This window comes from Mesoplodon mirus (genome assembly GCF_964341445.2).
Source record: "Mesoplodon mirus genome assembly, chromosome: 11".
Lineage (NCBI taxonomy): Eukaryota > Metazoa > Chordata > Mammalia > Artiodactyla > Ziphiidae > Mesoplodon > Mesoplodon mirus.
Genome location: NC_138987.1, coordinates 102371853 through 102395545, shown reverse-complemented (window position 1 = coordinate 102395545; position 23693 = coordinate 102371853). Strand labels below are relative to the sequence as shown.

The window sequence follows — 23693 nt, the reverse complement described above, 5'->3', positions numbered from 1 at the left end:
GGAAGTGTGTTGTGGACGGCAGTGGTCAGGCTGGTTCCAGGCATGTCCCCTGGGCTGCACTCTGAGCAGAGCGAGTAGTACGTGGAGCGTGGTTCACGCCCCAGATCCACGTCCCCCGGGAGGTTGTCTGGAGGAGCCGTGGCTGTGGTTGGCACTGCTCTGTGCCCCCCTTTAGTTTGTGGCATTTCCCTCTTTTCCCTTATGTTCTTCTCCTCTTACACCAAAACGACTGCTGTTGCCAAAAAAACAAACACAACCCGCGAGTTAGAACCTGGTCCGGCGTCATCTGTCTCTGGCCCCCTGGCCTGCGGCTGCTGCCTGATTTAGCATCTTTGTTTGTAATGTGCTTTTAATGTAGAAACCCTCTTTGCTGTTCTCAAAATTAGTAAGTGCTTTGTTTCCAAGCTTCTTATACTTAGTGCTGCAGGTCAGTGGACCTGGCACAGATTTTCTTACCCTGGCCTCATAGTACCTGCCCTGATTTGAGGAAACATTTGGATAACAACAGGCAGAGAAAGAAAACCCCCAGTGGGATGTTTTGCCCTTGAATACAAGACCCTCAGTTGAAGGTTTTTAGATCCTTTTTTCATCCAGAGGAATTCCCTTTACACCTCACATCGTGGGTAACCAGGCATGGGGTATCATAGGGAACCGAAGAGCTTTGCTTCCAGTCCCGGTGACAGACATGGGATGGGAGAAAGGCTTCATTGTCTGTCATCTTATGGAAAGATGATCTTAACATAAAAGGCTGCCTCGCTGTGGCTGGTGCATGCCGCGTCCCCAGACACGCTTGCACGGTCACCCTTGGGTTCCATAGTTTGGATGCTGAATGAGCCATTAGGAAATGCAGGCATTTCCCACACCAGCTAGAATAGCCACACGCGGTACAATCCTGGGTTCCTGCCGTCAGGAGGAAGTTACGAGATCTTCCCGCTGCTTCCCAAGCCCTCTTCCCTTATAGGCATTTCTGGAAAACCTATTAGAAAAGCAAAGAGACTTCCGAATCCAGCTTCACTCTCCAACCCCACCCCACGAGTCCAAGTAGACGGTGATGTGTGCACACATGCACATACCCACCTGTGTGTGCGCTGGCTCGGTTTCATAATCCACAAGCACGCGTTTATATGTTGTGCCCTACGTGGTGCTAACAAGACTAGTGAAGCCTCCCCAAGCTTCTCATCCCTCGGCTCTGGCGTACACTGGGGACCACGCCACGGACCTGGCCTAGTGTTCCCGTCAGGCTCCGGGGAGAGCAGAGCAGCCAGGCGCCCGGGGGAGGGGGGACCACGGGGGCGAGTGTCCCCAGACACGAGCAGTGCACACTCCCCACCCCCGAAAGGTGACTCAGACAAAGCAGGGGAGCAGGGATCTCGCTCAGGAACCCCGGGGGACTGCGTCGCTTCCAGGCGCGGGTCTGTTAGCACCGCTCCCTCCTGTCTCTTGGTGTCCAGTGTGTCTGTAGGGCAGTGGAATCCTTCGTCTCTCCTGAAAGGGGCCTCAGCATGGCCTTCAAGGCCTGGCCAGTGAGTTAAGGGGTTCTGCACCCACTGTTCCTGATCCGTTAAGCTTGGGGTGGAGGGCGGGGGCAGGCAGCAGGCGGGTCCCCAGGCGCGGTACAGAGGCCAGAGCTGTGCCAGGGACGGTGCGCCTGGTGCGCCTGTCCGTCTCCAGCCTTCCTGCTGTGAAGCCTCGCCTTTGCCTTCGTCTCTAACCTGTGCTGTTGTGCGTTTTGGTGTGTTTCTTTGTGAGTTGTTTTTATTTACTTGTGTAACTTTGTTTTTCCGTTACTGTGAAACTAAGGTGTTGTGCTTTTAATTTTTTTTAACAAGTGTCACCATTCTTATTTAAGAGAATAAATTCCAAACAATCTTCAGGTTTCTGAGTATTTCTTTTCCTCCCCTTTTTCCTGATTGGAGGGTGGGGAGGGGTCGCTCAGGCAGGTCTCAGGAGTGGGCGTGAAACCACGGTGCCTCAGGATTCTCACTCGTGGGCTGGGCTCGGGAGAGAACGTAGGTGTATTAAAATGGGGAAACAAGCTGTTTATACCTAAAATACAGGTTCCCATTAGTGGAAGGGCCCCTGTTTGAGGGGGGCATGGTGGAAGGCATTTTGCTTCCTTGCGTGGAGGAAGATGCCACCTGTGTCCCCCATTCCGTCATCCTGCAAGAGGGCCCTGAGGCGGGAGCAGGTGAAGGAAAAAGCTCTCCATAGAGCCTGCCTCCGCCTGAACCCAGGCTGTGCCCTCCTCTTTCCGACTAGCTGGTACCGTGGGGACCGGAGCACTTGGGCACCTCTTCACTGCCTTGAGGCTCTTGCCTGGCATCAGGGACAGTCCTTGCTCTGTCCTCCCAGCTCTGTGTGTTTCTGTGACCTGGACACAGAGGCAGGGGGTCCAGTTCTGCTTGGCTGCTTAAGCCTGGAGGGTTGAGCCCCCTTCTCACACACACTGTGACCTTGGCAGCGGGGCCTCTGGTGCCGGCCGGCCCGCCGACTACAGGGGCACAGCCATTTGGGTGCTGAATGGGGCCAGGAGAGGGCACATCGGAGGGGGGCGCTCAGCGCCAGTCTGCGCCCACCGTGCTTAGGTGATGGAGGCCTGGTGTGAAGCGGCCTCCTGGCCTCCCCTCCACCCGGCGGCCCCCTTGGGTCCCTGCGCGGCCACAGCACCATCACTGGGTTGGGAGTTGGTCCCGGCAGGGAGAGCTCCCGCCTCTCCCGGCCTGCTCGCTGCCCTCCCCCTTCTCTGAAATCAGTCAGTCGGGTCTGTCCTGGACCCTGCAGAAGGCTGGGAGAAAAGAGATTCGGGCTGAAGACCCTGGAGAGCTCCCTTTGGGTCGAGTTTCTTTCTGAAACTTGAAGCCCGTTCTCTTTTTTTCTCATCGGTTCCCTGGCCCTTCCCTCACTGGGACACTGCCCAGGAGGGCTCCTGCATGCGACGGGGGCGCAGGAAGCAGTGAGAATGGGCTGCCCTCTGTTCCCGTCCTGTCCCCTGAGGGACCCACTGAAGACAAGCCCCTGCTCGGGCCTTGCTGTGGTGTAATAGCCAGCAGACAGCTTCAGGAAGACTCCTCCCCGCACGCCAGGCCCTTTCACAGAGCTCTACAACCTCACCAAGACTCCGAAACCAGGCCTTACCTGGCACCTCAGATCCAGCCAAGCATCCAGCAAGTGCCAGCAAGTAGATCCATCGTAAGGGCCTGCGGGGAGAAGGCGTGCGTGCTGGGGTAACGCCTCTCGCTCCGCAGTTGCTCTGGGGGCAGCGAGGCTTTGCTCCAAGAAGGACAGTGGGTGAGAGGTTGAGTGGCCCTTACACCCAAGCCAAGCAGACCTGACCTCGCCCTTGATGGTGTCCACCGGTGAGGTCAGACTGCCCCCATCACTCACAGAGGGGCGTTGGCACAAAGGGCAGTTTGGGGACACCTTCCGGCAGAAGGGGGTCCGGGGCCCTAGCTCTGCCTACTAAGAACAGGCTCCTGGGGCCATGCTAGTGATTGCTAGAAAAATCCTTAAAATGGAGTCAGAATTTCTGTTGCCTCTTATGTGTTCTTTACCTCTATTTCTGTACTCACCAGCTCGCCGTGACTGTGCATTAATTGTATGAAACTGTCCCTAGTATGAGTTCCTATTCTGTACTTCTGTAAAATGTCAGGGTTATTTCCACTGTGTCACTGTTGTTTCATAGTGTCCTTGCCTGGAATTGTAGGTCTTTAGTGGTTATTTTGTGTTAAGGGGCCCCGGTTACCGGAAGAGCTCGGGCCCTGCAATTCAGGCACCTGCTTGCTTCTCTGCGGTTCCTGCGCCCCGGGTCCCAGTGTGACTGGGCCTCCATCACAGCTGACTCCCCAAGAAAGCTTGGCCCTACTGGGGGCCCCTGCAGACCTGTGCTGCCAGACGGGGGTTGGGGCTCTGGAAGGACCTGGGCCTCAAACACACAACGAAATCGGGGCTGTTTCAGTGCGGAGGCCTAAATAAACACGTTTTCATTCAGTTCTCGTGTCCTTCCAGGGTAATGAAGCCGGGCATCAGTGGAGGTGAGTTCCTGAGGGTGTGATCCTCCTGGCACTTTGCGGCTGCTCAGAGATGAGACCTAAAAAAAAGTGGGATTAGGGACCTGAGGGCGAAGAGTCTGTCAGGCGCCTGAGCTCAACCTGGTGCTGAAGGAGAACAGCTGATGTTGTCACAATACGGTTATAATAGCCTGTTTATTCTTGTTCCCCTGTTTGCTAGAACTGAGTCAGTATCTAGAAAGACGGGGCTGGAGAGATCAGCTGTAAAATTTCCCTCCCACCATTTGCCACCAGCAGACTTACCTGGGTTAGTACGTTCTTCCTCTAGAAGAGAAGCCTCTGCCCTCGGTTCTGTCTCCTGTGAATTACTCTAAACCAGCTCCCTGCCTGCCTTCAGTGGGGCATCAGCATTGCTGGAGGCCCAGGAACACAGGGATCCGGGTGTGGGGAAGGCAGCCCCAGTGGAGGCTCTGGGCCCTGGGGCGACGGGGCTTGGCCAGCTGCCTGCGGGAAGGGCCAGAGTCTTGCTGCCCTTGGGGGCTGCTGAGAGCCGACAGCCGTGCTCCGGGCGGCTGCAAATACCACACCAAGGGGCCGTCGTGTTTACAACCGGGAGAGCCCCCGCCTCTGCTGGAGTCTCCCTCAGATAAAAATAGGGAGTGAAACTTGAAGTGTGCTCACGGCTGTCAGTCTCCCCCAAGTGTTTATACTGGTGAATCTGCCGTTGGGGCTGATGTCACACGAACTCATAGAGAACAATTCAGGAAGACGCATAATGGGGTACAGCTAGTGTGTAGCACTTACTGTGTGCCAGGCACTGTCCAGACGCCTTCTGTATACGCATCCCTCATCTCATCACACCGTAGGCTGTGAGGAAGGTAGCATTTTGCAGACTGGATCGCTCGGCCCCGTGACTGACCCAGGCAGAGCCGGGTGGAGTCGGTACAGGACGCACACAGTGCCGCCCCCTCCACTCCCGTGTCCTCCAGCCTCAGCTTGTCCGCATGGGGTGGCGGGAAGAGAGCTGCGTGTCGGCTCCACCAAGATGACTTTCTAAAAACACGCATGAACGCCCGTGTCATCTGTGAATGTGCATTTGGTTATTTCCGGGAAATACGTGTCCCCAGATTTTTAGCAGTGACCCCAGGGCTGGGAATGTGCCTTTGCAAAGAGGGTAGGTTCCAGAGCAAAGGGTTTCATCACTGGTACGTGAAGGGGGAGATCAGAAGAGACGGAGGAGAATAATGATGTTGAATCGACTGCTTTTCATTTCCTCCGTATCAGCACTCTGATCAGTTCAAACGACACCGAGCCTAAAGTCGTGCTACTAAGGTGTCCCTGCACATGGACCCTCCCTGCCCGTCTGGAGGAGCCGGGCTTGTGCTCCGGGATGACGTTCAGTGCTGCTCTTGGGCAACAGTCTAGCTCCTTCTGACTTGTACGCCTGCTGCTTATTTCTCCTCTACACTCGCATTTTATCACACTTCTCTGAGAGGCCCCGGGGATGGTGGAGCTGACGGTTTCCTTCTCTTACTATTGATGCTTTACCGCTGCCATTCACAGCAGTTGCCTGGCTTGGCCCTGGGTGGGGTTGGCAGAGGAGAGGGAGAGATGAGGGTCTGCCTCTTTCTGTCCTGCCACTTTGAGCAGAATCACCCATGACAGGAGTTAAACACGGACATTCTTACCTGTCGGAGTTTGGGCCGCTCCAGATTCCACTCACGTAAAACGACGCTTAAATCCGGGCTAAGCGTGCATGTCATTGCAGTGAGCATTTTGGGTTCTGCCGTGTTGGATCAACTTGGGTTGGGCACAGGAGCAGCTCGGGAGGCCTGAGCATGTCCAGGCCCAGCCTCGGGCAGGCGTGTCATGACGGGCCCTGCGAGCTCATAGAGGATGTTTCTGGAAAATGGAAAAGGAAGAGAGTTGGGGACATGGAGAAGGAAGCAGTGTTTTTCCCCGTCGTGTTTCCATGTCTGCTTTTCTCCCTGGATTTAGTGAGTGGGCCTTCTGACATACCTGTCAGCCTCCAGCACTTGGCCTCTGTCCCCAGGCCCCACGCCGGAGGGCTGGGCGGGTGGACGGGGGCCAGCAGGATGAGCAGCATCTCCGTGAGAGGACAGTGGAGGGCGGGGCACCTCTGCCCAGCACGCGGACCGTGTGCCCCACACGCCCTCCCCGGCGGGCCCTCCCCGCGCCGCCCTCCGAGGTTCCGGACGCCTCACTCCGGTGGCAGCATTACTGACTGCTCTGTCCTGATGACCTTGTCCACTGGGCCGCGGTCCAGCGTCTGCTGCGCCGGGTGGCCTGGTCAGCGAGAGGTGGGAGAGAGTCTGCTCTGATTTCCAGGCAGGGCTCTCGGGCTCAGCACTGTTGACGTTTGGACGGATAGGTCTTCGTTGTGCGTTGTTGGCTGTTTGCAGTATCCCTGGCCTCTTCCCACTGGATCTCAGGACACCCCCCTTCCCAGGTTGTGACATTGCTAGGTGACCCCAGAGGAAAAGATCACCTGGTTGACCACCACCATTCTAGACTAAAGTCAGGAGAAGTAAGGACAGGCCCTAAATGTGAAATTAGCCTCCATTTGATTGTTCCCTGTAGGAGACCAGGGAAGAGAGTGCGTGAGGCCAAAGAAAGTGACACAGACCACACTGGACGGCAGGGCCTGCCCGCGCCTGTCAGGTTGTGGGCACACGCCTCCCAGCATGTGACGCTGTGTGCACGTCGGCAGCTGTGCCGGTACTGTGTGTGCTGTCCGACACCGAGGAAGAGTTTTAGAACAGGAGTCCGTTTTCCTGAACCACAGTGAATCGCCCTGCGCCCCAGAATGTGCTCATCTTCTGAGGTGAGCACAGCCTCGGAGAGCAGAGCTGGGTCTAAAGGGAACGAGGACAGATCTTGAGGAGAAGATGCAGCCTGTTATCCTTGCTGTCTCCGGACATTCGTCTCCCTGAGCCTCAGTTTCCCCATCTATTAAGATCATAAAATGGAAAAAAGGCTCCCTGCTGCTCTAGTTCATGAGATTGTTGTCAAGAGCAACTAAGCTGAGACGTGTGGGAACTCGTTTATTTAAAAGGATTACAGGAATATCATCTATGATCATTGGTGGAGGTTCCAGAAAATGCTGGCATAATCAGAGTCAGAGTGAGTTAGGGTTATTTCTGCTGACTGGGCGATGCATCCTGCGGGGTTAGGACAGGACGGCCTGCTGGGATGTGTTCCCAGCCAGCAGAGATTTGGGGAAACGGAACAGTGAGGAGGGCTGGCCGTGTCTGGTCCTGAGACAGTGGGCGTTGAACCTCTGCAGGGCTTGGCTAAATTTGGCCTTGCTTGTTCCTCAGCCTGAGTGGATGGGCTGTGAGGTCACCTGCTAACTCCACGACACCCTGGGGGCTCTTCACTGTAGCAACGGAAGAAAAGCAGTCCTGGATAGGTTGACATTAAGCTGAATTTCAGCACCCACGTGAGAGTCAGAGGACTGTGCAGGATTATAGCTTCTCTTAGGCAGAGGTAGGGTTACACGTGGGCCTAGGGACGGTGTGGCTCCCCACAAGCCCCCAGGGGCTCCGAGCCACCTCCCGGGCCTGGAGTCAGTGCAGGGACAGTGCTTCGTGGGTGCCAGGCTGGCCGCTGGAGAGGGCTCTGAACTCCCAGCACCAGCCGTGCAGGCCCCCGTGCCCGGATGTCTCAGGGACCGGCTGACAGATGAGAGCGCAGGTGTGACGGGGCCGAGGTGCGCCTCAGGTGGTGCTTGTGGGCATTGCTGGAGGGGCTTGGCTCCTCTCCCACAGCAGATCTACATTGTCTGGGGGGAGGCCGTTGCGGAGATGCTGTCTTTGGAAGGAGCCTGTCGAGGGCCTTTCGTCGCGAGGTGGGTTTGTCCCTGTTGATCGTTGGATTATGGGCAGGGCCTCGCTTCCCACCTTCCACGGCTCAGAGGCCAAGCCCGCTCTGGGGCTGTGCAGCTGGCCCCCCGAAAGCCCCTCGCAGCCAGCTTGGGACGCACTCTGGACTGAAGTGCCCCAGAGGGGAGGGGTGCAGTCTGAATGCGAATCTTGGAACAGATCATCCTCTGGCGGTGCCTGGCGGGCAGACGCGTGGTCCTCCTCTCCCTTCCCACCTCTCCCCTCCGCGTGCTCGTACGGGTCTGGTCCTTCAGTGAGAGAGATGCTCCCTGGAGCTCAGCTGCTCTCCACGGTGAAGCGAGGACACGCGTTTAGAGCATCAGGTCGTTTGAGATGGCGTCTTTTCAGAGCCTTCCTCCGTGGAGTCTTGTAGGACGTTGGCATCTTCATAGGAATTTCTCTGTCCCGGGTGCTAAGGGAACGGCTACTGTCTTCACAGGTGGTGTTCCTGCCTCTTCTTGGGGTCTGGAACAGCATCGAGCTCCTTGAGACACGCAGAGGCCCTCAGTGTTGTGTGTCAAGATGAGGAAACCGAGACCAGATTATGTCCAACCAATTCCTTAAAAGTATAGTGAGGTGTTGCTGTAGTTCAGATACAGGCTGAGACCTTCCATCTTGATTGTTTATTCAAGACGCTTTACTGAACACTTGCTCTGCCGCACTGACGGCACCTGAACCACAGGAGGCTGGGAGAGCCCTGTGCGGCGGCGGACAGGACCCTCCAGTTTGGGGTGCACTCAGGAGGTGGATGGTGTGATGAAGGCGCACTAGAGCCCTGGGGGTACGGAGGGGCCAGCAGCAGCAGGCAGAGGGCCGGGCTGGGCTGACCTGTGGGCCACCCTTATCTTTACCCACCTCTTATTAAGATTTCAGAGGCTAGCCCCACGAGTGGGCTGGTGGACAGGCCCCTTACCTGGAGCTGTAGGGACCCTCCTGATCTGCCGACCGCACCCATGGCTCCCATGTGTGCACAGGTGTGTGCACGTGGGCGGCCAGGTGGGAACAGCAGAACTGCAGCTAGAGCTCAGCTCTGTGGGATTTAAGAGAAAACACAGCAGACCCCAGCGCTTTAGACAGCAGAGAGGTGGCCGTTCTGTGGGGTGACCCAGCTGACTGTTAAGGGTCCAGTCGAGTTTCATCTCTGCGATATTTCGACACATGAAAGATATGTTATCAAGGGAGCTACACGAAGCCCTGTTAAGGTGTTTTTTTTATGGAGACTCGGGTACGTGCCTTAAAAGAGACCTCTTTGCCTGGGTCAGTTAGAGTGACGTGTGCCAGGATTTTCACCTGCCAAACAGACACCTTTGGGAGATGTACTGATAGCAGCAAGAGTCACGCAATGTTAGAAAAGTAACGGAACAGCACAAGTCCCCCGGGATCCTGCCGACGGGGAGCCCCTCAGCTTCCTGAGGGGACTCTGCGGGCTGTAGGCTCCCGCCTCCCTCCTCCCACCGGGTGGGTTTCCTGGGACGGTTCTCAGTTGTCCCTGTTGCGTTTCCCCTCCTCGGCCTCTCGGTCACTGCCCGACTCTTGGTAATTCAGTATCTCCCCCTTGCGTCCGCGTGACCTGCTTTTCTCTGTGCCCCACGTGAGCACGTGGTCCCCCTGGACGATGAGGAGACGCTGGGTGTGGAGGGGCAGTTCGCGATCCCGTTCCTCGCTGCACAGCCACACGGCCCCGGGTGCCGTCCAGGGCCGGTCTCCTAGGGCCTGTGGACATCAGAACCCTGGGTGGCAATAGCGCCGGCAGCGCCCAGCGGCGGGGCGTGCAGCCCACGTCACAGTCCTGGATCAGCGGGTCGTCCCTGTTCCTTCATCACCTGCTTCCCGAGCAAACGAGCATCTGACACCCTCCTGTCCTGTGACCTCGGGACGTGCTGTGAACACTACCCCCTGACAGCAGGAAACCACAGAAGAGTCTATCGGAGGGTCCACGTGCAGGGGCCGGAGTCACCTCACTGAGGCAGTGCTTGGAAACTCCTTCCTTTGGCCTCCAGAACCAAAGCGCCGGCGAAGTGTGCGGTGTCCTCCAGAGGGAGAAATGGCCGTGCGAGGCCTCAGGCGTGCGGCCGGCCCAGCAGAGTCTGCTGAGGCCCAAACCAGCTGTCCCAGGGCCCTTCTGAGAAGGCCATGGAAGCAGCCCCAGTGAGCCTTTCCCCCAAGGTGGGCCTCCTCCTCCCGCAGACACCAGACCCACTGCCCCGCCGGACGGGAGTGGGCACAGGGTCCCGGGCAGAGCGGCCGCCCACTCCTTGGACAGCTGAGCAGCAGCTCAGCCGGCAGCTTGAGTGGCAGTGAAGTGGGGGGAGTGGGCTGCTGCTTCCCCACGGGGCCGCCAGGCCACTCACGTCACGGGGCCCCTGTTGAAGGCAGCACCCCACAGAGGCAGCTGTCTCTGGTCCGGACAGCAGTCCTGCCCCGGGGTGGCCATACGTTGCCACAGAACTGCAGCAGGGACCCCCTCGCAGCCCCGTGAGGTCGGGGGCTCCTCGTGAGGAGGGCGACCTCTCCCCCAGGGTGATTTCACACGTGTTGCCAAGGGCTTTGGCAGCGCTCATCTGTCATCTGAGAGCGGATTCTCCCGTGAGGAAAATATTTCCTTGAGGATGATGTATGGAGCTCACGCAGGCAGTGACTGTCCCAGAGCAGGGCCCGTCATTCAGGCTCAGAGCCTTTCTCTTATTTAGGGTGCCACCCAGATCCTGGAGCTGTTTCCCTTTGGTCTGTGGAGCTGGAATTGGCCTCCAGTGACCTGAGGTCTGCTTGCCTGGACTTCGGGAACAGTCAGCCTAGGAATGATCCCAAATCCCTCGTCCCAGTTTCAGCTGGGAAGCCCCTGTGTGTTGCCGCATCAAAAGCATGTGACGTGGAGAGTCTGGGGGTCTTGGCCTGACCCTGCTGGTTCACTCTGACTTTCCAAACTGCCCTTCTGCAGCCTCTGCTCTCCTGGGCTCCTCCGAAGCTGACGAGACAGCGAGGACCTGGGGGCGGCAGGTGGGGGTCCTCTGTCTGTCGTGGTGTCAGAACCACTGCCAAGGCCGCCTCCACCATTACTTACTTCAGTGTCTTAATTTATCATCACCATCTGGTTAGTCTGGCAAATGGCCCTTTGCTCAGGACAGAGAATCAAGGATGCTGATTTTGTTGATTGTTTGTTTGTTTGTTTTAATTCCCCATGACATTTTAAGGTGATGGCCCAGGACTGCTAAGCACATTTTGGCAGCTGGTGAATTTTGGGTACTTGCCGAGCATCCTCTGAGTGCCACTTTCCCTTTGGGAAACAGCCTCCATGGGGACCCGGCCCTGAGGGAACATCCCGCTTTCCCTGGTCGCTGAAAGTGGGTGGAGACCAGAGGGGCCTGGGGCCTGACCAGTGAGCGACTCCAGCCCTCCTGCCTTTTACAGCGTCTCCAGTGGGAATGTCTTAGGCCTCACGGCCCACAGCCTCCTCTCTGTGGGGACTGATGTGTGAATGATCTGAGTGTTTCTGGCTTCGTTTTTGTTGGTTGTGGCCAAGCCCAGTATTAAATTAACATCTCCCCTCCCTAAAGCCCTAGACTCTGGGCTTGGGGTTGGATGATCCCCTGCTCTACACAGCCTGTGGAAACTCCAGAGAATTGACGCTGGGAGGAGGGCAGGATGTCATTCCAGACGCCAGACACTCTGCTCCAGGACATTTCCATGGAGTCTCTGTCCTTCGTCATGAAGGTCACGGTGGGGAGGACATCGTGGTGAAGACGCCCCTGTGGGGGAAGGCAGAGCAGGACTCCAAGGAAACGTGCCTTGGCGGCAGCACGCCAGGCCTCTGAGCGGACGCTGTGCTCCTGGGACTCGGGTCTTGGCCGCACCGCTCACCAGCTGTGTGACCTTGGGCAGCTTACTTACTGTCTCTGAACCTCGGTGATCTCATTTGCAAACTGTTACCTACCTTAAAGCTGGCGCCTACCTCCGTGTTCCTCCAGAGCGCCCTCCTTGGATCCCTGGGTGGGCCACGCGCCCCTTTTCCATGCTCCCGTGGTCCTGCGTGTGTGCTCGAGCCCTGACGCCTCTACACGCCTGGAACCATCCCTGTGAGGACTTTCTTTGCCATGCCCGGCCTGCGGCGCTCGGAGTAGAGAGCATTTTCACCTGCGTTGCTTCCCCAGTTTCTCGTGGAATTCCTGGCAGACACTGTGCGTTTCCCCCAAGGGTCTTCCCATGAGTGTGTTCCTTCTCTACCTTGAAATTGCTCAGTCTGAAGTGATGTGAGTTGTTTTCCCTGAAGTGACAGCTCTTACTCTGTTTTTCTTCTACCATCTAAAAGAAATACTGGTTTTTATCCCAGATTCATGGAATTCCCCAAAACTTTGTGCTCGGGTAGTTGCCACCCATTTATTTCCCTTTCCGTTTAAGGGCAGTTGTCAAAAATACATGATGGGAAGGACAGGATCAAGTGGTACTGTAGTCGGGGACCCTTGGCCTTGTCTTTATCGAGATGGGTTTTGATGAGGAGAAGGAAGGAGGCCAGGAAGGCTGGTGTTTGGAAAGGCTGGCCCCGCGATTAGAGCCTGTGCCCTCGGAGGGCCTGGGGGCAGGTGTGGAGACTGTCGAGACCGTGTCCACCTGCTGTGCTCCCTGCCTCTTTCGTGCTGTCATCTGGAGACCACGTGTTTCCTAATTTTCCACACACCCTCGTCCAGCATCAGAGCTCACACTTCGGGGTCCCTGAGCTCAGTGTTGAAGGATAGTCCGGGGGTGTCCAAAATGAGGCTCCCGGGGCACCAAGACCGGGACGGGTAGATGTGTGCACACGGCACAGGATTCGTGCCCAGACCCCACGGTTATACCTTTACCTGCATTTGTAAGTGAACACGCCCCAGGTCTTGCTTTTCAGAAAGAATCTCTAGTGATTTGAAGGGTGCTGTTTGGTGGGAGATCCTGGTCACTGCAGCAGATGTGCTGAGACTTTATTCCGTGACTGCCTGCGTTCACAGGGTTATTTCTAATGATTTTACGAGGAGGTTTGGAACGTGCGCATGACAGAAGGGCCAGCCTTCCAGACGTTTTCTGCACAGCCTCTCACGTCACAAAAGTTACTAAATCGGTGTTCCCACCCCGTCCTTCAGCGCTTCATCAGGGGGCTTCTGGGCTTCGCCTTAAGACCACCTGACACTGGCTGGCGTGACTTCACCTGCTAAACCTAGTGTCGGTCCCTAAAGCCGAGAGTGTCACTGAAGCCAGGTGCCTGCCCTGGCGGGACGCAAGGCCCTGTGCCCTGCCCCGCCCCGGTGCCTGCGTCCCTCCACCTGGGCCCCTTCCCTGTGCTGCTCGCTCTGCTCAGAGCCTCTTCCCGGCCTTCTGTGTCCAGTGACTGTCGTTTGCAATCCAGGGCAGATGGATGCAACAGACTTGTACAGGTGTGTGGTGAAAATGTTCCTGGACCTCAGCTGTATCACCTAACTCATAGAAGAGGGAGGCAGTGTGTACGGGGCACAGAGATGGCACCTGCACAGATGTGTGTACATGCGTGTGTAAGTCACTGTGTACTCGTAGTAACCCTGCGACGTGGGATTGTCCTTGTTCATGGATCAGGAAGCGAGCTCTCAGTGGTCGTGTGATTTTCCTAAGGTCCTTCAGCTGGTCAGTGGCGGAGTCCGTTGTCTCAGCGGGTCTGTCTGACTCTGCATCACATGTGACGTCCTGTCACAGTGGACACAGGAGAGTGGTCGGTGGGCCTCTTTTGCCCAAACGTGGGGTCACAATGTGTATTAGGAAGGGTAACGATGGAGATGGGGGAGGTGAGGGGCGCATGACGGCGACATCGGACACCTGAGTCCTCAGAGTCCACGAGCCCATCGCAGGCCTCAGATTTCTTTCTTTCTTCCTTCCTTCCTTTCTTTCTTTCTTTCTTTCATTTATTTTTGGCTGTGTTGGGTCTTTGTTGCTGCACGCTGGCTTTTTCTAGTTGCGGCGAGTGGGGGCTACTCTTTGTTGCGGTGCGTGGGCTTCTCATTGCGGTGGCTTCTCTTGTTGCGGAGCACGGGTTCTAGGCGCACAGGCTTCAGTAGCTGTGGCATGAGGGCTCAGTAGTTGTGGCTCGCGGGCTCTAGAGCGCAGGCTTAGTAGTTGTGGCGCACGGGCTTAGTTGCTCCATGGCACGTGGGATCCTCCCGGACCAGGGCTCGAACCCATGTCCCCTGCATTGGCAGGCGGATTCTTAACCACTGCACCACCAGGGAAGCCCAGTCCTCAGATTTCTTCGCAAAGGAATGATAGAGTCTAGAAACCACCATCGTGGGCCTCCCAGAGCGATAATTGACCAGGCAGGGTCATCAGTGGATCTTTAGGCCCCTGACGTGGGTATTCTGGGAACAGGTAGTCCAGGGTCTCGCCGCATCCCCCCACAGATTACATATTGATTACAAAGGGGAAAAGGTCTCTTTACCACAGAGACGTGGGTGGGCACCAGCTCAACCAAGCCATCCAGCTGGTGTCACCAGGACCGAGGGGGCCTGACTGTCCTGCGTGGGTGCAGTGGGAGGGGCCCAGAGTCATCCACAAGGTGTTCCCGTGGAACAAAAAGTCTTGCCATGAATCTAAACGTGAGACAGACAAACCCACAGTGTGAGAAGCTCTGCAGAACATCTTACCTGGACACCTCAGTAAACCAGCCAGATGCAGTGCCTGAACCTCGACTGGGTCCCGGACCATGGGATGCGGCAGCGGGTCCTGAACTGAGCGGGTGGGGACATTGGGTCCTGGACCGTTTTATGGGGGGCAGCGGGTCCTGGGCCTTGTCGGGGGGCAGCAGAGAGGACTCCCTTCTCAACAGGCTGCTTTCCCTTGAGGGCCAGTCCTGCCCCTGCCCCCCGGCCAGTGCGCGCTGCTCCCTAGGCTGTCGCGCCGCTGTAGGGCAGATGTGGGGTCTTTTGTCTCCTGCCCCCTCACACCAGAGGCCTCTGGGCTCTCCCAGCTGCCGTGTCCAGCTCCCTGGCCTCGTGGGACGGCCGCCCCTCCTTCTGGGGAGAAGTTCCTTCCCTCGTCCCTGTCGCTGATCCCAGAACTTTGCTTCTTGCTTGTCGTGCAGGCCCGAGCGTGAACGGCCTGGAGGAGCCCAGTGTCGCCAAGAGGCTGCGGGGCACCCCGGAGAGGATTGAGCTGGAGAACTACCGCCTGTCGGCGCGGCAGGCGGAGGGGCTGGAGGAGGTGCCCGAGGAGACGCAGGCCGAGCACAACCTGAGCAGTGTGTTGGACACGGGCACGGAGGAGGACGCGGCCAGCAGGTCAGCCTGTGGGGCTGCGTCTGCGGCGGGCAGGGGAGCGGGGCCCCGAGCCCGGCGCCTGGGTTGGCGTCGTGACCCGTGACTGGGCGGGGCGTGTGACCTCTCTGCCTGTCCCCTCGTCTGTGTGAGGGGCGGCAGCACCAGGGCGTCCTGCAGAGTCGTGCGAGGGCCCCGGGGTAGAAGGTGCTTGGGATGGAGCTGGGCACGTGTAGGTGCTTGTAGGCGACGGCTGCGGACTGCAGCGTCCGACGCCTCAGCTGGTCGTCCTGCAGGGCCTGTGAAATATATAGGGTGTGCATCTCACCCCCTCGTGGTAAGGAAACGATGGTGACCAGGACTAGGAGGGAGGGTTGACTGAGGTTAAAGCCCAGGGTCTCTGGTCCACGTCCAGGGCTCTCCGTGTTCCCTGCCGCCTGGTGCTCCAGCTCCCCGTCTCGTTAGTCAGAAAGGACCAGTTTGTTTGCCTTAATTCAGAGATTCAGTACTTACTGAGTGCCTACCAAGACCTTAACCCTGCTTTTCATTGAAAAGGAACAGAAAAAATGTGCCCTGGGCTGGTGTTTACAGGTGTGTCGGGGGAGGGGCTTCCACGGGGAGGCGACCGTGCCCCTGTGGGTGGGTTCCATGGAAGCTCTGGGGTGACTCAGCCACCGGGTCGCTGTGCAGTCTTGGGGAAGCTGTCTCATCTCTCTGGGCTTCTTTTTTTCTCCCGTGTGTGGAAAGGAGCAGAAACCTGCATCCCAGGGCCCCTCACAGTGCGTGGTGCCGGCCGGCTGAGCCGCGTGCACCTTTGGGGAAAGTCTCTGTCCTTGTCCGCGCATTCCCGCCACCCACAGGTCTGCCTGGGTCGGTGCCCAAGTCAGGGCTCAGCAGGAGACCCCACGGGCTGGAAGAGAACAGGGCAGGCAGGTGGAGTGGAGTCAGGACAGGCGGACCCCCTGCAGCCCCTCTTGTGGAGCCTCCCCAACCAGCGCCCTCAGGACGCAGCGCTCCCAAGGTGGGGCGGAGTGGAGGGCTGGGCTCGGTGACGTGGGCAGACCCTGTCCTGCAGGAATAACGTTTCCTGCGCTGTGATCTGTAAACCGAGGGATTGTGGGGCAGGAGTGGAGGTGATGTAGCCTGGGCTTTGCAGGAAGGCGGAGTCACAGCCTTCGCGGCGGGTGAAGTAGAAGGATAGGTCAGTCAGCACCCAGTGGTGCAGTAAATGCCCCATCGTACTCAAGTTCCCATTTGAAAAAGCACTAAGTGTGGATGCTATGTAAAGTGTAACGATGGTCTCGTCAGAGTGCGGCGCCAGAGCTGTCTTATTTCCCCAAGGAAGCCGTAAGATGCCTCCGTCCTTCCTTGGGGAGTCATCAGACTTGAAGATGAGAGATGACAGGGTTTCCAGGAGCTGACCGGTCCAAGCGGGGATTCACTCTCCTCTTACCTCGGGCGCCTGCAGTGCGGGCAGCGCGCGGGGTGCCGCTGGGATGTGACTCTGCAGGCAGACAACCCAGACTTGAGGCCTGGCTCCACCTCCTGCTCGCTGGGGGCAAGTTTCTTACGCTCTCTTGCCCTCCCTTCCTCATCTGCAAAGGACACAGCGCCTCAGAGGTTTGCTTTGAGGATTAAACCAAATAAAGTAGTGGGCACAGTGTCTGCGCCCAGTGGGCAGTTGCTGTAATCACTGTCTTACCTGTGGATCCAAGCACAGCCCAGGCAACCCTCACTAGGAGCGGCAGGGTGGTGATTCCTGTTTGGGTTTCCTTGAACAGGTGGTTTAAGTGCCAGAAATCGGGCTTGCCTTGAATTTGCTCTGGGGCCGTGGTGACCAAGCTTCGCCTGCATCAAAATCACCCGCCGGCTCGTGAGAGCACAGACAGCTGGGAGGTTTCTGTCCCAGTCCGTCTGGGGTAGAGCCCAAGATCTGCATGTCTCAGAAGTTCCCGGCTGGTGCTGTGGTCTGGAGACCACACTGTGAGAACCACTGCTCTAAATTTCTCAAATGTCCCTGATGCGACACGTGCGACACTTGGTCGAAGGATAATTCCTGGCCCCGCTCCTGCCAGGGTCTCACTCAGTGGGTGTGAGGTGGAGACCAGGAACACCTGTTTTGACAGATACCCAGGCGATTCCCATCATGTTCGCGGTTTCCTTCACACAAGCAGAGAATCTTGGCCGAGGCCTCATCAGCTCCATGACCCTTCCTTGGAGGGGCGGGAAGGGGCATCTTCCAAAGGGGGCCCTGGAAATAGTACTTGCATTTTCTCTGGGAGAGCCTGGGTGCCGGGGCAGGAGAAGGCTGGTCTGGTTTCCGTGTTTTCTCCTTCCTGTGTCGGGGAGGACCGGAGCCCAGGTGTGCTTCCCAGACGGGCAGCCAGGGCTGCAGAGGACTCCCTGAAGGTCACAGGAGACAGGCTGGCCAGCCCAAAGGGTGACAGCGTGAGGAACAGCCCCACCGCGAGGCACGCCTGACTGCTCCCCTCGTCACCCTCCACCCGCAGGGTGCCGGCCTGAGCACGGAGTGGTCTCCACCGCGTACAGATCGCAGGACCCGGCAGGTCTCCTCCACAGGCGGCTCAGTGCTTACAGGGTGGGCGGGACCTCGGGACGGCCGCGCAGGACAGGGCATTGCTCGGAGACGCTCTGATTACCAGCGGGTTAACTTAAAAGGGAAGCCACCAGCAGCTTCAGGTGGTGTCCATCCGCGGCGGCTGCCCAAGTTCCCAGGTTGACTGCGGCAGCCAGGAGCCGGGTCGTGACCTTCCTCCTGGGTTTGACGGGGTGACCTGATGTGGCTGGACGCTGGGGGTTCCTGACTTCTCACCCAGACCATCCCACCTCTGGAAGCCCGGCCTCCTCATTTGTGGGAACAGGGATGACAACAGTGGCTGTGCCCTTGAGCTACTGTGTGATCAGCTGAGCTGATCCATGTGAAGTGCCTCGTGCTCCAAGCACGTCCTCTTCCCTGGATCTGCCCCTCTGCTGGCTCTTTTAAGTCTGGAGCAGACCTTGTCCCTTGAGAAGCTGCTCCGTTGACTTTGCATCCTCCTGCCAGCCCAGCGTGGGCTCGGTGAGAAGCCGGCGCCTGGGGAGGTCCGGGGAAGGCGCTGTGAGAGGAGTGATTGGGGCACAGCCGGCGGGAAGGCTTCTGCCCCGCAGTTCCAGCGGGACGCGCCAGCTCTGCCGATGGGCTTTGCTGAGGGGCTTCGCAGGGACCACCTCCCACCCTGTGAACTCGGGTGCAGCCTGCCTGGCCTTCCTGGTTGCATCCCTCGTGTGCTTTTGCCCGTCTCGGCAGTGCCAGGCCAGCGATAAGAGAGGGTGTGGTCTGGGAGGCTGCCTGGATCAAATAGCCACACGGGGCAGGATGTAGTTACAAATGTGGAAACAGATCCCTGCTGTCGTAGAAAGCTAGTCTTGACGACTACATTTTCTGGCTCTCGTGTCTCCTGGGAGGCCGTGTCCTGAGGTCCCTCTCTCCTCCCTAAAGGACAGGGAAGTCGGTTGTCTTGTATTCTGTTCTGCTGTAGGGATTCTGCCCCCTGGACGTGTTCCAGGCTGTGGTCCAGGCAGGGAATGTGCCTCACACAGATCCTTCCTCCTGCCCCTCAAAGGCCAGACCCAGAGGTTCAGGCGCTGGGAGCAGCCCGAGGATATATCATAAGATGAGCCTTGAGTGGTGACTTCACACTGGGAATCTGACATGACGTGGGGAGCCTAGCCAGACCTGGAGGGCTGCTCTGAGGGCCTGTGGACGGTGATGCCTAGGGAGGAACAGCTGGCAGTACCTGTCCATCTCTCTCTGTCTTTCACCAAGGCAGGCAGGGCGGCTTGCCCGTGTCCCGTCTCCAGAGGCGCGTGGCACTCCAGGATGGTTGACCTTCCGCCCTGTTTTTATGCTCTGTGCCTCCCTTGCTTCTCCGTGGTCCTTGAGCGGTCACAACTTGAAGTGGGGCCTCATCACGCTAGCTGCCCTCATGACACGGCACGGGGAGGGGCTGCCCTGAGCCCACCCCCCAGAGAGCTGCCCGCCGACAGCTGGGGCCCCAGTGTGCATGGCCTGAAGGAGGGCAGGCTGGCCTCCCTGTCCACCTGAAGTGTTGCAAATCGACCTGAGGTTAGAGCTGAGCACAGGAGGCATTCTTACCCTGATTTCACGTTTGAAAGATGTTAAACGACACACATGGGCTCACACGTTGTCGTTAGTTAATACGAGTAAAGAAGTGAAATCATGACGATGAGGCACAAACCATGGCTAAGTAGACACGGAGGGCTAATCAGACTCCAGAGGACAGGCTTTCTGTGGTCCACATTCTTATGTCTTCCCACTTGAAACTGCCTCGTACAGACCCCCACCGCCCTGCATTTACCGGCCACCTTGTCTAGTGCTGGTGTTCGAATCTTCTCTCCCCAGACACTGAATATGTTTTCTGTGGCAGCTTTGTGACGTCTAGGAAGGGCACTGTGAGCAGAGACGCTCAGTGAATTGTAGTTGAATGAATGAGTGAAGTAGGAGTCGCCAGACTGAGCTGCCGGCACTGAGGAGCTGCTCTTTCTGAGTTCAGCGGCTGAGCTTCAGTAGGTGCTCAGAAACGTCTGCTGAATGCCTGCATGAATGAGTGTGTAAATGTGTAAACAAGCGAAAGGATGGCTGGAGGACCCGAGTGTAGCAAAGCGTGATGCGATCAATAAAGTCTCACTCCACTAGGGGCACCCACTACAAGCCGGTGTTCACACCCCCTTCCCGGCGTGGACACAGGCTTGGAGAGCATGACCAGCCAGCTCATGGTCACACAGCTGTCATGGCAGAGCCCTGCGGCCCAGTGAGGGGTCAAGGGACACAGCCCGGGAGGCCACCCTCACTTCTGACTCGATGAAAGTGATGGAGTCCCCAGCGCCACCCTCAGGTGCAGTAATTTTCTAGAAAGGCTACAGGACAGAACCCACTGGCAGGGCTGTGCTCACAGCCCTTCTCCGTTACGGAGTGGAGCGCGGAGGCCAGTCTGAGAAGGGTGGCTCCCGTCCCCGTGGGGTCAGGCAGAGCCACTCTCCTGGTGTTAACGTGTGACGACACCCACCGAGCCTTGGGGTCTACGTTCCCTGTGGAATGTGGTTGAGCCCGGTCTCCGGGTCGACTGATGCTGGTGACCCAAGGCCTTCACCCCAAACCACGTTCTTAGACTCTCCATCCTGACCAGAGGCCCCAGGGAGTCAGGCCTCCCCGTCAGGCAGGGCATCCCGGGGCTTAGGGTCTCCTCCCAGACACGGGCGGCCGGGCCAGGCTCTCTGCGCAAGGCGGGTGCTCTTAGCCCCGGGAGCAGGCGTCGGGGCCCTCGCGCAGCGAGCACCTCTCCGCAGGGTGGGGGCTTGTCCAGGCGCCCTCACCCGCAGCGCTGCACACTGCGCTGTGGGGTTTGGGAGTGGGGCCCGGGGCTCCCTCTCCTGCGAGCAGCACCTCCGCCAGCCCGCTTCCTGCCGGTGGCCCTTCTTCCCTCCCGCGATCCTCTGACAAGACGGTGCGTCCACGGGAACGGACGTGCTCTTCACCCTTGGGCCCCAGGGTCATGAGCTTCGAGCCTGTGCTTGGCGGGGCTGCCCCGGCCCGTGTGACCCATCTCGCCCCCCATTCACCCTCTGTGCGCTGGCCCCAAGGTGTTGTCCCTCCCTTCCCGCCCGGCGGGTGCCTTGCCGGGAGCCTCTGCCTGTGCCCCTGGCTTTGAGCCGCCCCCTTCTCCGTTCTGTGGCCCCCTCACTGGGTTCTGTGGTCACTTCTGCAGCAGTTCTGAGTCCGAGATGGAGGAGGAGGAACCGCCGCTGCCCCCCTCGGACCTGGGCGGCGTTCCCTGGAAGGAGGCCGTGAGGATCCACGCTCTTCTGAAAGGAAGGAGTGAAGAGGAGCTCGAGGCCTCCAGGAGCTTCGTGGCTGGGGAGGAGGACGAGGAGGACGCGGAGGACGAGGAGGACGAGGAGGACGAGTCTAGTGAAGGTCAGAGTAAAGCCTCTCCTCCCGACCCGGCCCGGGTATGGGAGGCTTCTGTGGCCGGGGTCATGTGGCATGCCTCCCGCAGGCCCCAGGGGACCCACGAAGGGCTGTCCGGGTAGAGCTGCACGCAGAGGCAGATGAGGGCCTCCTCCAGGTCAGGCCACTCGTCCTATCCTGTTCCAGCTAAAGGAACAAAGGGAACTTAGCTTTCTGGGGGTTCCCTGGTTCCTGGTCCTGGACGTCGGAGGCTGCCGAGCATTGAGGAGGGAGGGCCCCCCAGGAGGGGTCACCTGTGGTGCGTGGTGACGTGCTGGGACCCGTGTCCTGGTAGGTCGGTCGGGCTGGCTCTAGATTCCTCTTGTCTCACACTCGAGGTGTTGGGTCCTGTCCCGTCCGCCTGTGTGATCCCAAGTGGTGAGAAGAGCTTCCTGGGCTCCTTCTCTGGCCTTTGTCGGAGGGTCATTCTCCCTGTTCTGGCTGCACCGGGCCTGGAGTGGTGATCAGGGCCAGGCAGGCAGAGACCTGAGTCCGCGGGACCTCGTGTCTGCTCAGGCCGTGCTCTCCCTGTGGGGTGTAGACAGGACGAGGAGGACGTGAGCCCTTAGCCAAGGAGCCTGGCCCATGGGGCTGGCCCTGGAGGGCTCTGCGCCTTGCAGCTTGTCTCTCTGTTCCTCCTGGAGTTCCCTGTGCTCGGCGGCCAGTCCCAGCACAGGCTCGTGTGCTCCAGCTCAGCGAGGGCTGGGCGCTGACCAGGCAGGGTGCGCGTTACCCGTGGTCCTCAGCTGGCAGTGGAGCCCCGAGCTGGCGGCTCTGACGAGGTCGGGCGGCAGAGGTGGGGCCTTCCTCGGGCTCCTGGAGCCCCCGTGGCCCCGGTCCTGCTGTAGGCCTCCCTCCCACCAGGAGGTTGGGGTGGGACCCCAAGGCAGCACGTGGGGCCTGCACACCGCCCTCGTGTGAGGAGCGGGGGGATGGCGTCCGGGGCTGCTTCCTCCGCCGGCTGTGTCTGTAGAGCCGAGTGCCCCGGAGTGAGTCAGTGGGGATCGCGTGCACAGCCCGCCCCAGGGAAGGCCACTCGGCTTGTCTGTAGCTCCAGACACAGCCAGGGGTCGGGGTGTGCCCCCTTTTCAGGAGAGCTTGAGCCTGCTTCCCTCCCGAGACCTGATCTCCTGGACGTGGACGTAGCGTCCGGCTCCAGCCTGCGGGACGGGCTTGGAGCGGAGGAACCTGGGGATGACTCTTCTCTCTGTCCTCTCCTCCCCATCTCCCCCCCCACACGCTGCTTTGCTGTGGGTGTGGAAGGAGAGTACTGGCCCCGGGACAGAGAACTCCTGCAAGGCCAGCCGCTGGGGCACCTGCCAGAGGAAGAGGACATGGGTACATGTGAAGGTACCTCTGCCCACCTCCACCCTGGCCCCTGGCAGCCGTCCAGCCGCCCCCGAGAGCAGGTCCCCCGTGGAGAGATGGGGTTTCCTAGAGCTGCAGCGGCGGGCGAGGCATCCAGCCCTGGGCGCCCCTGTGCCCCTTTACCATTTGCTGCCAGTCCCTCATCCGGTTACGACTCAGCTCCTCCTCTGATGTGAGCCGAGCACCCCACGTCACCGTCAGCTCTCAGAAGTGGCGGGGCCAGCACAGGCGCCCGGAGCCCCTCCCCTGTGCCTGGGCGATGAGTCCCCAAGGCTGCGTGCACTGGCGACACGCAGGCACGCCCCAGGGAGAAGGGTCGCTGTCTTCCCCTGCTTGCCTGGAAGGTGGAGAAGGGGTCTGCGTTTCCTCCTTGACTTAATGTCTTCGTCCGAAGACAGTCGGGCTCTCTGGTGGCTGCTGTGACTCAGCCCCGTCCAGCACCTCCAAGGCCCCTCGACCCTAGAGGAAGCCCTTAAAGGCCAGTGGCTCCCAAGAGACCACACGGGCTGCGACCCCACGCCCAGCACAGCCCCCATCCACGTTCGGTGGCCTTAGCGGTGAGTTCTGCCCACGTCACGTTCCCTGTTGCTTGGAGGTTAGGAGGTTGTCGTTTTTGTGATGAAGCCAAAGCCAGAGCCAAAGCCAGTTGCCCAGTTAGACTGCAGAGAGTCCTTCTGCTCAGGTGGCACCTGCTCTTGCTGCCCGAAAAGCCACCCTCCCTCCTGTAGGGTCCCCTCCCCCAAGTTGCTGGCTGTCCCTTATTTTAACCCAACTGTGTGGCATGGTCCAAGCACTGATTATGGGAGCCCTCGGGGCAGGGGTGCGTGCAGATTCCTTGGGCCCCGAGAGCAAGAACAGCCTGAAGGCAGGGCCCCTGATGAGTTCTCACCTGGCTAAGAAGCCGAGTCTTATGTCCGGGGGGGATCAGCGGGGCACCAGTAGAGTGTTCGGGAAGAGGGCTTTGACCTCAGAAAGGGCAGAGAGGGATTGACTTCTTGTTCCCATGAATTCCCAGAGCTCTGGGGTCTGCAGGACAGACTCCGCTTCCTCCCCACTGTCGCCTTCTCTGACCCCACCCCCGCCTCAGCCCAGCATGCTGCATGAGGCCCATTGTAGAAGGGGATGTTTTTCTCTTTAGCTGCAG

The 23693-nt window shown here is 58.9% G+C and overlaps 1 protein-coding gene across 13 annotated transcripts in view; it reads left to right on the top strand.

The window, feature by feature from the left end:
• The window catches only part of MICAL3 (microtubule associated monooxygenase, calponin and LIM domain containing 3), a 176446-nt gene that overhangs the window by 118463 nt on the left and 34290 nt on the right, over positions 1–23693 (top strand). For 12 of the 13 annotated variants that reach the window (XM_082636856.1, XM_082636855.1, XM_082636852.1 and 9 more), the window contains 2 exons: positions 14982–15177; positions 20940–21148. In XM_082636856.1, the coding sequence (XP_082492982.1) occupies positions 14982–15177; positions 20940–21148 (405 nt within the window). Of the gene's footprint in view, positions 1–14981; positions 15178–20939; positions 21155–22444; positions 22532–23693 lie in introns of all 13 variants that reach the window. The other variant, XM_082636853.1, reaches the window with a different exon arrangement.